At 39.1% G+C, this 13,424-nt stretch overlaps 1 protein-coding gene across 2 annotated transcripts in view; it reads left to right on the forward strand.

Annotated features, from left to right (window-relative positions):
- The first annotated feature begins 712 nt into the window (after positions 1–712).
- Positions 713–13,424, forward strand: part of Wls (Wnt ligand secretion mediator) — a 97,290-nt gene continuing 84,578 nt past the window's right edge. Inside the window, exon 1 of one of the 2 annotated variants that reach the window (XM_032897085.1) lies at positions 713–1,046. In XM_032897085.1, coding sequence (XP_032752976.1) covers positions 941–1,046 — 106 coding nt within the window. In that variant the 5' untranslated portion in view covers positions 713–940. The remainder of the gene's footprint in view (positions 1,047–13,424) is intronic. The other variant, XM_032897086.1, reaches the window with a different exon arrangement.

The raw sequence follows: 13,424 nt of genomic DNA on the forward strand, positions 1-13,424 counted from the left end.
ACCTATAATACCTTATAATAGAAGGTGAAAATGTAAGAGCGGGATTGGAGGGGATCAACCCTTGGAACATAAAGGTGGTGTCAAGAACAAAACAGCTTTAAAACAAATTGGGTTTTGAATGAACTCTAAAGCGTTTAGGTTACAGTCAACACCAAGACTGGAAGTCCAGGGAGGAGTAAGGAAGAGAGGTTTGATTTGGCTGAATAACAAGGCTCTTGAAGGGCCTTGTAGTGGGGAATTAGGGCAAGGCAGAAGGTACCTGAACAGAGACCTTATTTCTTTTCTTTATTTATACTTTGACTTAACCTTCAATAGAATCCTTTATAAAATTCACCTCTTTTCCTAGCGTTCAAATGGTTGGTGATGGGGTGGGTTCAACGTGTAAGTTAAGGGTTTGCAAAGCGGCCCAAGAGTAACTTAAATTCCATACTTTGGGATCCAGAAAAGGAAACATGGTAGAGGCTGCGTATGCCAAGCCCATTTAACAACACCAGCCACCCCCCACCCCCCACAAGATACCAGCTGTTGCCGGGCCAAGCTGCAGGCCAGACCTGAGGGCGGGTAGCCAAAGCCGGCGGGAGCTGAGATCCCTGAACTGGCGGGCCAGGGTTGAGGAAGAGAGGGAGGGAGGGAGGGAGGGAGGAAGCGCGAGAGGGAGGGAGGAAGAAAGAGAGGGAGGCGTGTCATGTGATCCGCTTCCCTGCTTCTTTAAGCGTCCACTGGCTGCCGGGCGGCCGCAGTCTCAGCTCTGGGCATCTGGGGAACCCAAGCGGCTTCGCCCAGGCATTCGCGCGGGCGCCCGCGGTCTGGGTCCCACCTCCTCTGCTTTCGCACCCTTGAAGTTTTGCAGCACCAGGAAAAGAGGGCAAGGAAGGAGAGGGGAAGCGAAAGCATATCCTAAAACATTTACTTAAAGGAGGAAAGAAAAGGGGTCGCAGAAATGGCTGGGGCAATTATAGAAAACATGAGCACCAAGAAGCTCTGCATTGTTGGAGGGATTCTTCTGGTTTTCCAAATCGTTGCCTTTCTGGTGGGAGGCTTGATCGGTAAGTGTGAGAGCTGCAAACTTTCCCCCTTTCCCTTTCTTCGGCCCTTCCCTCTTTTGCCTCTTGGGCTACTTGTTACAGTATCGCTGCCTTGCCTCTATGATCTAATTAGTCCGGCTATTGTGCTTAAGAAAGCAGAGCTCCATGGGGCTCCATGGGGCACAATCCAGTCTAGTGGCAAAGAGAAAAGGAGGGGAAAAGTTTTGGCCTAGTTTCAGTATCCACTTGAAAGGCAGGAGGGGGTGGGGGTGGATCTTAAGCATGGCGACGGATCGCGAGGAAGTGCTGGGTCGCAAAGTTGATTGCTCCCCCTGCTTTCCCTCGCTCGCCCCCCTTTCCCTCTCGGTTCCCTTCCAATCAGCTCCGGGAGGGCAACGTAATCGACTTTATTAGGAATAACAGGAGACTCGGGAGCTAAGCCCAGTGCCAGCCGCGAGCTGTTACTGGCTGTGGCTTGTGTAAATGCATTAGGTTGTCTCGGCGAGGGACTGGGGCTGGTTTTAGGGTCTCAACCTTTAAGCCCTTGGCTTCCCTGCCGCCACCCCACCCACTTCTGGCGGGGACGAGTTCAAACTGAGGACCCGAAGTCGGATGGAGTGGCGTGGCTTGGGAGTCCTGGCCCTCTCAGCACGAACTTGGAGAGGGCGTAGGAGAAAGATGGTCGGGAAGGTGTTGTTGCTTTTGCCTCTTGTCCCCTCTGCCATCTCTCCTCCCCCTCTGCTCTGAGCCCCAAGATCCAGTGAGTCCGAAGCCTGAGGTCCTCCCTGGCGCCAGGAGGAGGACGTTTCCTGCTCCCTCCTGGGCTGCCCTCAGGTGACAGCTCCCAGGCGCCAGGGAGACTTTGTCAGTGCGCACCAACCAAAGAAAGAAAGAAAAGAAAAAAAGAAAAAAGAAGAGAGAGAGAGAGAGAGAGAGAGAGAGAGAGAGAGAGAGAGAGAGAGAGAGAGAGAGAGAGAGAGAGAGAGAGAGAAAGAGGCCTGACGTAGCCGACCTTCTGCTTTAGGATCCACTCGGAAAACTCAACTTTCTCCTACTGTCCTTTCCACCTCATGTCCCTTTCTCCTCAAGGCTCCAGGCAACCTTGGACAAACTTCAGTGCCAACTTCGGAGCGGGCGCTGCTGGGCAGCTTGGCTTCCTTGGCTGTTGCTCTTGGCTGGGGGAAGAGCTCAGGCGGGGGTCTGTGCTTCCTGCGGGAGTCCCTGGGCAGCGCAGGAGCTCCCTTGGGAGTAATGGGCGCAGTGTTTTTCCTCTAGACCGGGGTGTGTTGGGTTCGCATTCCAGAGCGTCTGGTTCTGCCAATCTTCGTAACACCAGGCTAAGTGTTTTAAACAAAGGAGAGGAGGAGAAGCTTCAGGAAGGGAGTTCTGAGGAGGTCGAGAACACATTTCTATAAAACCAGAGTTTTCTAAGCCTCTGTCCTCCGTATGGGCGACACACACACACACACACACACACACACACACACACACACACACACACACACACACACAGCTTTTGTTTGCCTACGCCATGTACAATGTCTTTTTCTCTGTATTGGATTTTCCAGGCTCTTAATACTTCTCTGCTGGGAGCTGTAAGCAGCAGCAGTCTCGGTGATTACACCGCGGTTACAATTACACCTCTTGTTTCCCTTGATGAGCAGTTGCAGTAGGATGCTATTGGATCTTGTGTGATTTCAGCGGCAGACCATCATAAAAATTCTTGCACCTTGTGCTTTCAGAATTAAATTGGCCTATTATCCTTGCCTGACCTTCTCCTTTGAGGTTTTTGCACACAGTAAACCATTACAGTTTCCTGTAGCTGCACCCCCACCCCCGCCCCCAACCCCGCGAAGCTGATGTGGGCCCAAAGACCTCTTGGTTCCTGTAGTCGGTTTCCTATAGCACTTCAGGGACTAACACGTTTTCTGGAACCTCACCATTGCCGAGGAGATCCCAACATTAGAATCACCAGTTAGAGCAGTTGTTGTTCAAATTGTTGTTGTCTGAAGTAGGAAGTAAGTAATGTTAAGGTTGTTCCCACCCCTCCCCATCTTCGGTAGAACTTGGTTAGTGAAGCTGCAGGCCCTGCCTAAATAGATTTTCCTAAATTAACAAACTACTTTAGTTCTAACTTTACTTAGAAAAGAAACAAATCTCTCTATAACATTTCTTGGAAGAAGTTTATGCATAACTTTACTTTGTGTCACTGTTTTACTTTCTTTCTCTCCCAGCTGCAGTAATTGTCCTCAGTTCTGGTCCTGAGAATGAATATATAATATATAGGCCCACACTAAGTAGTGTTTTAGTTTTTACTTCTTCCACTTGGAGAGTACTATTTTTTGTTCTTAAATAAATTTAGATAACCTAGGCTCTCTTATGACCTAAATACAGGAAATAGACATTAACAAGAGGTACATGCCATGTTTTCCACTCAGCTTCTCTAAATTGAAAATAAATGAAACTGTTCAGAGTGGACTAGTGGAAGCAGCACTTGAAAGAACAGGAGCTATGGCAGAACTCAACCCCACTGCTACTCATGGGGTCAGGAATGCTGATGGTAAAGTAGTCTTTTTCTGTTCCTTCTGAACTGTAGCCACTTGGATACTTTTGGATCCTTGTCCTCCTACCCCACCCCATCCACCTAGAGAAACCCAGGGGAGAAAAATATTATAAAAAAGCTCCTCATGACATACACAAGACAAAAGTACTCATCGCCTAAACAGCCATAGTAAATCATGCACCTCAATGTGACCAGGAAAGTCACTTAACCAAGAGGCTTTTCTCCTTACTTGGTAGATAAATGAGTTTGAGAGCCTTTTCACCTCTGATTGTGTAACTCTTTTAGTATTCAGAATTTTATATGACATTTGGATTAATGTTATAAAATCAAGGGGAAACTTTTAAAAGAAGCCATAAAAACAAATAGAAGGGATTTGGTTTGGTTTATTTCAAATCCCATGTATCCTCAAGGCCTTCTTACCTAACTTGTTTATTTGTTTTCTGGCTGGCTTTGTGTTTTTCTTGTACCAAGGTTTATATATTGTTAAAGTTTTGATGAAATTTTACAAACAGGCTTGGTAAGGAAGATCATACTTAGTAGAACTTGGTAGACTTATAAATTTATTCATTTATGGTCTCGTTAAACTTTTGAGACACTATAAATTAAACATTTTTTATGTATTCAGAAAACCTTACTAAGTGACTAGCTTTAAATGTATTTAACATTTAAAAACTCCAAAAGGGAAAATAAAATGTTTTGAAAGGTATAGAAGCTTAATCTTATTTTCCTGAAAACCAAGCCTGAAAAATACTAAAATAATTTTTCTTTATTTTCATGGGAAAACCGCTGTTGGGATAGTAGAAAGGGACACTGTGGAGAAACAAGAGCACAGTCCACTAACAACCATGACCTGGGGTGCCTGGCTTATCATGGAGGTGTTGTTTAGCTCCGAGTAATCATTTCTGGTGCTATGATGTTTGCAGAATCATGTTGCTGTTCACCTAATTCTAAAATGATGAATAGAGCAGAGATCACAACTGGACAGAATAGGTTACGGTTATTATTTTATTATTATTTTAAGCAAGTCTACAGATAAGAATATTTCAAATTTAAATTGCAAGTAAAAGCAAACAAATCACCAGTTATAATTTCTTTGATAAGGAGCATTGTTTTGTTAAAAGTCACATGAGTTGCTTCCTTTTTAAATACTGAGGACATAATAATGTGTTTAAGACATATGTTTGTACATATGCAGTTATCACGTTTTCTCAAATAGGCCGGTCTAAGATGCAGAACTCTCCATTATGCTGTTTTTAAGTGGGAATGATTGATGGTCTTGATTGTTACCCACTCATATGAGCATTTTTCTGCGGAAGTTATTCATTTAAAAGTTGCAGAAATTTGAAAAGTTGAATGAAATCGTGGTTAAACTGGGTGCACAGTTGTCAGTACATTAGACTTTATTTTTACTGTAATATTACATTTATATATATTATCTATTTTACATATGTAATTACATCTTTCAAATATTTTAAAAATTAAATATATGGCATACGGTCTTGTATTCCAGGCTGATTTCTCACTGGCTAAGGGTGATCTCCAACTCCTGATCTTTCCTCTGTATCCCAAACTCTGGGATTATAGGTATAGTTCACTACACCAGGCTATATCTTATGAGAATCTTGAAAAGTACTGATTGTTTCTTGGCTGATATTGATCATATTTTTCCTGTATTTAATTATGTTTTTATTTTATAAAATTACACACCTGATCAAACTATACTTTTTCTTTATTAACTCCTAGAGGAATCATACGACTGTAATTTATATAAATCCTGTGTAATCTCATAAATTTATTTATTCAGTTTTTTCATTACTAAAATAACATTATTTAACTTTTAGAAAACTAAACCTTGATTATTACAATGAGACAATGCTCATATTAATGGTCTCTAATTGTTCTCTCATCTGATTTTCTTAGTACTTCCTGTCTAGCCTTCTAGTGTGAATTTTCTTTCTCTAGTAAAAAGTGAGAAATAATTCCTTGACAAAATTATGCATAGTTTTGTGAGGCTTACAAATCCTTTGCCTATAAACTCTGCCTTATCTAGATGACATTTTATAATAATTTGGCTTTTACTGTTATATTTTAAATTTTATTTATTTACTTACCATTTATTATTTTCGTTTGTTTTTGAGACAATGTCTTGCTATGTACACCTGACTGACATGGAGCTCCCTATGTAGATCATGCCTGCCTCTTGCGCCCCAGTGGTAGGACTAAGGGCTTGTGCTACCCCTACTGGCAATCCTCATTGTTAAATATGTACTGACTGAGAAAAGATTCATAGCTAAACCCCTCATAAAGTAGTTTTATAGGATGTCTTTAGTTTAGATTTCGGTAAACCACTGGCCTAAAGTCCAAAGTACTTATTGAGGCCCATGGTATGTGCAGGACAGTGCTATGAGGGAATATAGAGCCTAAATAAATTATATCCAGTGTGTGGTTATCAAAGGACAACTTGTGGAAGTTGATTCTATTCTTCCACCATGTAGGCCCAGGGATTGAACTCTCCTTAGACCGTAACCTGCTGAAGCTTTTCACTGGGCCATTGCTAGTATTTTTGTACTCATTTTATTATGTACATACGGGCAGTTCTATTAAATTTTCTCAAGATATTAACTGTCTCAGTTAAGTGTGAAAGTAGACTTCAGTCTGCTGTCACGAACCAGAGTTAAACCATCCTGCCTCAGCCATGACTTTTGGGTCTAAATAAAAATTATTTTAGTGTAAAGAGGTATAATGAGGAACAGGAAATTATAACTGATTTCTCATTCTTAATTTTTTGGATAACATGGAAATGAAAAATAATCTGTATGATGATAAGAAAGTCTAACTTTAGTGCCAAGCCAGTATCTTAGCAAGGCCTGTGGAAGGTATCTTTTGGAGAAATTTAAGCACCATTCTTACTCCTTTCTTACAAATTCTATTCAGCCCCCATAACTGTATGAATCATCTAACTGTCTGAGCAGCCTGGTTCATTAACCAGAAAGAAAGATTGCTTGATTTTATATTCCCCAGCTGGTAGTTTGACATATTTATATAGTTATATAAGAAGTCTTCAAAGGAAGACAAGAGATAGAATCAATGGAGATTAGAGAGGGGTTTGGAAGATATGGATGGCAGTAATGGTAGCAGTTGAAACTTAAAAAAACAAAACAAAAGAAAAACAGCCAGGCAGGGGTGGCACAGCCTTTAATCCCAGCACGTGGGAGGCAGAGGCAGGTGAATCTCTGAATACCAGGGCAGCCTGGTCTACAAAATTAGTTCCAGGACACCCAGGGCCATACAGAGAAACCCTGTCCTGAAAAACCAAACAAACAAAACAACAACAACAAAAAACCCCAAGCCCCAAAAGCGAAAACCCCAATCAAACAGAAAGCCCAAACCACCAACAACAAAGAATCCAGAACAAAACAAATTCTTTCTAAAACGACAGACTTTATGTGAGCATACAAGACCAGCAACTCTCAGGAGTAGGCACGCTGACACCATTCTTTGGGAAAATGCTAATAGATTTTTTTTTAAACATGGGAAAAAATTAAAGGTCTTGATTTTGATAGAAACAGATTTAACAGATTTGCACAATCACATTAGTTTCACTTGAGTAGATCTTTCCTCTGAAATCTGGTGATCCTGCCTAACGGGACAGGTAGACCAGATACAGGCTGCTCCTGAGAGTCTGATGGCAGCAGGGGACAGGACTTGAAGATCAAGAAATGTTTTGTGATTTTCTCTATGCATAAAGAAACAAATTGAAGATTATTAAATTATGAAAAAGAAGCCTCATATTTTAGAATTTAAAAGAAAAATACTGAGACTCTTGTTTTATTCTTCAGCTCCTCAGCTTCTGTATCCAAGCTTTACATTCTTTCCCTAACAAGTTTTATAGAGAATTAAAAGCAAGAATCATGCTGATGCCTGACCAGTAGCAGGTGTTTGTTTTACTGCGGCTCTGTTGACTTTTGGGTAACCACGGAAAATATTTCAGAGGTATTGATTCATTTAATGCTTCTTATAATTCACAATTAAATTACTGTTACTTTCTCCAACTCTCAATTGAATCTCAGATCCATTTAAGGAACTTTTTTGAAATATGACATGAAAGTTCAATCCTTTTTTTTTTTTTGGCTATGTCCCTTCCATTGCTGCCCGGGTACCAAAATGACTTAGCTACTTCCTAAACAAACCATTCCAATTCCTGACACACAACAGCTCTCATACCAGCCACTGTGATTATGACTATGCTTATAACCCATCCTGGAGAAGGCTAAGCCTGAAAAACTCACCTTGGTAACATCACGCAGCAAAGGGAGGATGAACATCACAGAAAACTTAGGAAGTTAGTGCCAAAGAGTTCCCCTTGGCTTCAGTCTAAACAACAGGTACTGAATGTAACTGGTAAAGGAAAGAGGGCAGTGTGGATATTCAAGGAAATAGTAATGGAATATGGCCCAGAGAAAGGAAAGTTAAGGCCTGAGCAAACATCCCTTCATCCCTTTAGGATATAGCTAGTCTGGATTTCTCATACCTACTTTTTTCTTGCCACCCATTGCCCTACAATAATCTAGCATTTCCATCTCTGTGCCCATTTAAATCCTGTACTTTCAACTGCAATTTTCTGTTGCCTTTTTTCCTTCCAGCTGTATTGTATGTTCTTAATATTCTCAGACAAAGGAGTGTTCTTTTTCTACCAAAAAAAAAAAAAAAAAACCTAGCTGATGCAAATTACAGGGCTTTCTTAAACTTCTGGTTAATTCCCTTGCATAGCTCAGAGGCTTGATCCATGATACATATGTCTAAGAGAGCAGAGGGAATTAAAAGAAAAGATCAAGCCTTCTATATTAGTTTTGGAAGACATTCAAAATTTTCTTTAGAAAATAAGTAATTGTTCTGAAAATGGTTGACACAGTGGTTTTCGGGCTCTAGACTAATAAAGCTAATCTCATGGATTGTACTGTAAATTCTTTCTCCTTTGTCTTTCTTTTTCTTGAACCAAACAGCCATGAAGCAACATATAATTTAGTTGACATGATATACATTTTCAGTCTCTCCCTACTTAGCATGTGTGCCTTCAGGCTATCACAACTAAAAAGGTGGGTTCTAACTTTGTTAAACCCAGCCTTCACTGAAGGCACGGATGCATTCTTGAGGTCTAGTTTCTTTTTAATCTGCTTCTCAACACATTTTACTTTGTCCATTAGGCTGTAACTTGCCCTGAGTAGAATGCCCCTAAGGAGAAAGACACACCCACATTCCTTTCTTTGCTCTGTCTGGTTCTGTCCTGTGCGAACCAGAATCCCGCTTTAGCTTTGCATTCCTAAGCTAAGCAGTTACAGATAAAATTCTTGAGAAGGCTATGAACAAGCTATCATTTACAGGACAAGTCTCTACTAGCAAATGATCAGATTCTTCATATTGTTGGAGGTCAGGAATAGCTGCAACAGAAAACTGTGAGACCTGAGATATCTTTGTGTTTGTTTTAACTTCTGGCTACATATAGCCCACCAGCCTTTAATACATGCTCAGGAGAACAGATTTTTGCTCTAAGAGAACACAATCTTTCTATGTAATAACCAATGAAAAGAAAGAAAAAGAGATAATTTGTTGATTTTTAAGCTGAAGGAGCAGTGTTATCTTTTAATCAGCATTCATTTCCCTTTCTTCTTTCCCTTCTTTTTTGCAGATAACAAAAAATTTCTCCATTGCTTTCTTTGTTTATTTCACTCATTCAAAAAATGTATTTTAGGAGAAGGATGAATATGACTGAAATTTTTATTAAAACCAGGGTTAGCATATCTATGAGACAGTAATTTATAAAGTAGGACTTATCCCAGCTTTGTCTAGAAAACCATTAACTCACCACATTAATTGAGCTGTTAACATTTTTGAAAGGTACTTGCTGATTACTTGAGTGTATTTCAGGATTCTTGAGAAATAGTTACTCATAAAACAACAGAACAGTAGCAAAAGGTTTCTTGTATGATGGCTTTTTGTTTACTAAAAACCCGGGTTATAAAGGCCTTTATCTCAACACTCAGGAGGCTAAAGCAGAAGGATCACTGTAACTTGGGGAGTGACTTCAAGGCCAGCTTCAGCAACTTAGTGGGACCCTGTCTCAAGTAAGTAAAAAGAAGACTGGAATTAGAGCTCAATTATGATAGAACACTTGCCTAATATGTATGAGAAAATAAAAGAAAATGCACTAATCTTTCTGTTCAAACTTTTTCTAGTTGTAGAAATTTCATTCTATCAACAAATAGTAGTGATTTAATTTATCAATTTGTTATCAGACTTCCTTTGAAGCCTAGACAAAACTTTAATGTATTGTAAAGTCTCAGTTTTCTTACCCCTAAAGAATTTATAGGAATTTAAGTGATAATATAACGTGCATTTGTTCGAAGTGTGACTGCTAATAGTCATTAATTACTTTATGAGAGCCATTTTTCTGGATTAGAAGTTACCACTAAGTAACTGCTTAGTGCACACACATGTATACATTTGTATTCATCCTGTGTCTCATTATTTTTTGCTTTTTGCTTCTCAGTTGGTTAGGTATTACTAGAAACCTAGCCATACTGATTTATGACCTTCTTACTGGCATAGGCCCTGCTCACTAATAGTTCAAGAAGTGTGGCATTCACATATTTGGTACTCACAGTAGTTCATTTACCTTTTGGTTTAGTTTTTAATAGCTTTCACAGGCTATTACATTTTTTTACTCTTAATTTTTTTCTTTTTAATATTCTAGCTTTGGGTTGAGGATATATATAGTTCAGACAAGTCCATGAGTTAAATTACCAGCACTGCCCTCAAAATCTAAAATCCTGGGCCAGTATACATGGCTGTTCGTAGCTTAAGAAAGCCTAGATAACAAAACTTTTAATGAAATTTTATTTGCATGTTCCATATGTGTTTGTTAACAACACAAGCCTTAGCTGCTCTTCTGTTTTATAATATAAAACTGAAGTTATCATCCATTATGGCATTTTTCCTCTTCTAAAGTCACAATATATGATAGAGACTTTTGAACATCGAATTTGAGGGGAAAAGATGATCTTTTATGAACGCAACATCAGCTATTGGAGTATTAATTAGAACTGTAGAGCTGTATTATCAGATTTTGTTCATGATGGGACTAGAGGCATGTGTGTGCTAGGTGAGTACTCTACCAGTGTACATCTCTAGCAGCAAATGAATTTTAAAATAAGAATAATATAAATTATAAGATAATAATATAAAATAAACCATATAAAACTTTAAGCTCCATCTTGATGTGTAGTTGTCATCATAGACAAGTACAATATGAGTACTAGGAATATGGTTGAAGAAATGCATAGATAATGCCTTGCACTTTGGACTTATTGCAAAAATACCAAAAATGTACATCTTCAAGGTCTTCCCTTTACTTTTTAGTATTGTATTCCAGGCTACACTTTCATTGTTTATACAAAGATAAGGCCATTATTTTTCTCTTGGGCATGTTAACAAAAGTCTATGCATATCTTCATGGTATGTATGCTTGCGCGTGTATAAATTTGTACTATTTTAGGAGTTGAAAAGGGACCTTCTCTTCAACATGGGTTGAACCAAGCTTTTTGGTCACTGTTCGTGATCATCCCCTGTTGTTTATGTGTTTTTATCTTTCATTGGTCATAAACACAAATAATGAATGAGGTTGCTTATCCCTGCTTAACAATTAAGTATAAAAGGGATATGCTCTAGTGAATATATTTCCAAAGTTTGACTAATCAAACAGAGATGCTGAATGATAGTGGAACAACATAAATAGATTTCTTCTGCTTCAGCAGGGCTGTTCTGAAGGGACTTATTTTAGAAGCCCCATGGTTTGACTACAAACTCTTAAAAGTGGGAATTTGTTTTTCTACTTTTCTAAGACTTTTGCAGACATATGGTTGCTCTGTGAGACTGACAGATAAGATTTAAAACAGAGTTTAAATTTTAAACTTATTTATTTGTAGTTCTGGGAATTGAACAGAATCTCTGGGTATGCCAAGCAAGCACTCTACTGGTGAGCTATAATCCAGAAAGCGTGGGTTCAAGTCCTTGTTCCACCATGTGCTGGCTATGCAACCTTGAATAACTACTTAGTCAAAGGTTGAAAGTATTTTTTGAAGAAGGAAAAGCAGGACTAAGGAGGCTGATTTTTATGAGATTGCTGAAAGATTAAAAAGACTTCAGTATAGGGTCGATCGAGTAGTAAATCCTTAAAATTAAATAATGACTATGTTATTGATAGTCAATCCTTTCACCCAGTTTCCTGGGGAAGCTGCTGTAAATATCTCTGAGATTTGGATGGTCCTATAGTGTTGTAACTGGTGAAAAGAAATAAATTTTCTGTCTCCTATTTAATTTTTTTATTAAGAATATAATAACATTAAAGAAATTAAAAGTAATAAAAATAGAAAAATAAATCTGAAACTCATCATTTTAATGCAACAGTTTTGTTTAAATTTTTTCACCTCTGTTGTCTAAAATTCAGTCTCACTAAGTAGAGACACTTAACAGAGGCTTTCTGTTTTCTTTCTGCCAGCTGCACATTTACTTTAGAAATTTAGCAATTCCTCCTCTTTCCTTCAAGCTCTGTTCTACTACTTAACTCAAGATTGCTATTGAGCCATTGAACCATGGGAAATTCATTTTCAAAATCAGCTTAATTGCTGTGAGACTTTAATTTGTTCTGGATGATGGTGCTAATGTCTGGGAACTGGGACTGAAGCCCTCCGAAGTTGTTAATTTAATCAACCGCTGTGCCCTTGCCTAATGAAGGGGGCACCAGATCCTCCTCACAAAGAGCTTGGGTCCCTCCTGGCCACCTCCTTCATGATGAATAACAGAAGCCCCACAGTCAGGTTGAGCACTTGGGGCAAATTATCAGGATGTCAGTCCCCATTATCTGAAATAGTAGGCTATGTTTTCTAATAACTATCGAGTAGATTTTTATATAGGAACTTAAGAGTTTCTAAGGTAGGGTTTCTTGTGTGCTTGTACCCACATCTGCTAATTCAAAAAATTCTTTAATCCTTGAGGTTCTGTTGCAGCTGGTCTATAATCTGTAAGATCATAAACATCTTCTCAGACTGCAGAGATGCCTGTTAACCACTCAACTTTTCCATGGCTAGACTGGTGAACGCTTGCTCTGGCCTCATGATAAATTAGCTTGTTTATTCCTCTTCTGCTTATTTCTATCCTGCTGTTGGTTAGTGTAATGAAGCAGAAGCCTATTGTGTATGTTCATTGGGTAGCAATCCTCTGGCACCAAAGAGGGTAATTGAGTAGAAAGGCGGATGCTGTTGGTGCATGGGAGAAGCTAACACCACATGAGGTCACCAGGCTTCCAGCTTTAACCAATGTGGACACAATGCAATTGAGATTCTGAAAAGGGTTTGTTTATAGTGTGAGAGTAAGGGTCAGTAGTTAATTTGAAATGCTGTAGGTGTGTTTTCCTTGAACCAAGAAGGTACAGAGCATGTGTCATGGAAGATTGTAAATATCCTCTCGGGGCGAGAGGGGAGTAGATTTGGGGGAGGGATTTAAGACAAAATGTACTTAAAAGTTCTAGTATACTAATTATCTGCCTCTCTATGTTTTCTTAAATTTTGCATTCACGAAAATTAGTTCACTGTAGAAAAATTACTATATAAATCTGTGGTTTCAAGGCACAGTCCTACCCAAAAAACCAACTTTTTTTTTTTTTAAAAAAGTAGTAGTTCTTAAAATGTGAAGGTATTGGAGTCCTGTAAAATATAGTTAATATTATTCTAAAGAATGCACAAATTCAAAAATTTATGTCTTCTGTAATTAATAGTTGTCCT

The sequence above is a fragment of the Rattus rattus genome, chromosome 3 (genome assembly GCF_011064425.1).
Source record: "Rattus rattus isolate New Zealand chromosome 3, Rrattus_CSIRO_v1, whole genome shotgun sequence".
Taxonomy (NCBI): domain Eukaryota; kingdom Metazoa; phylum Chordata; class Mammalia; order Rodentia; family Muridae; genus Rattus; species Rattus rattus.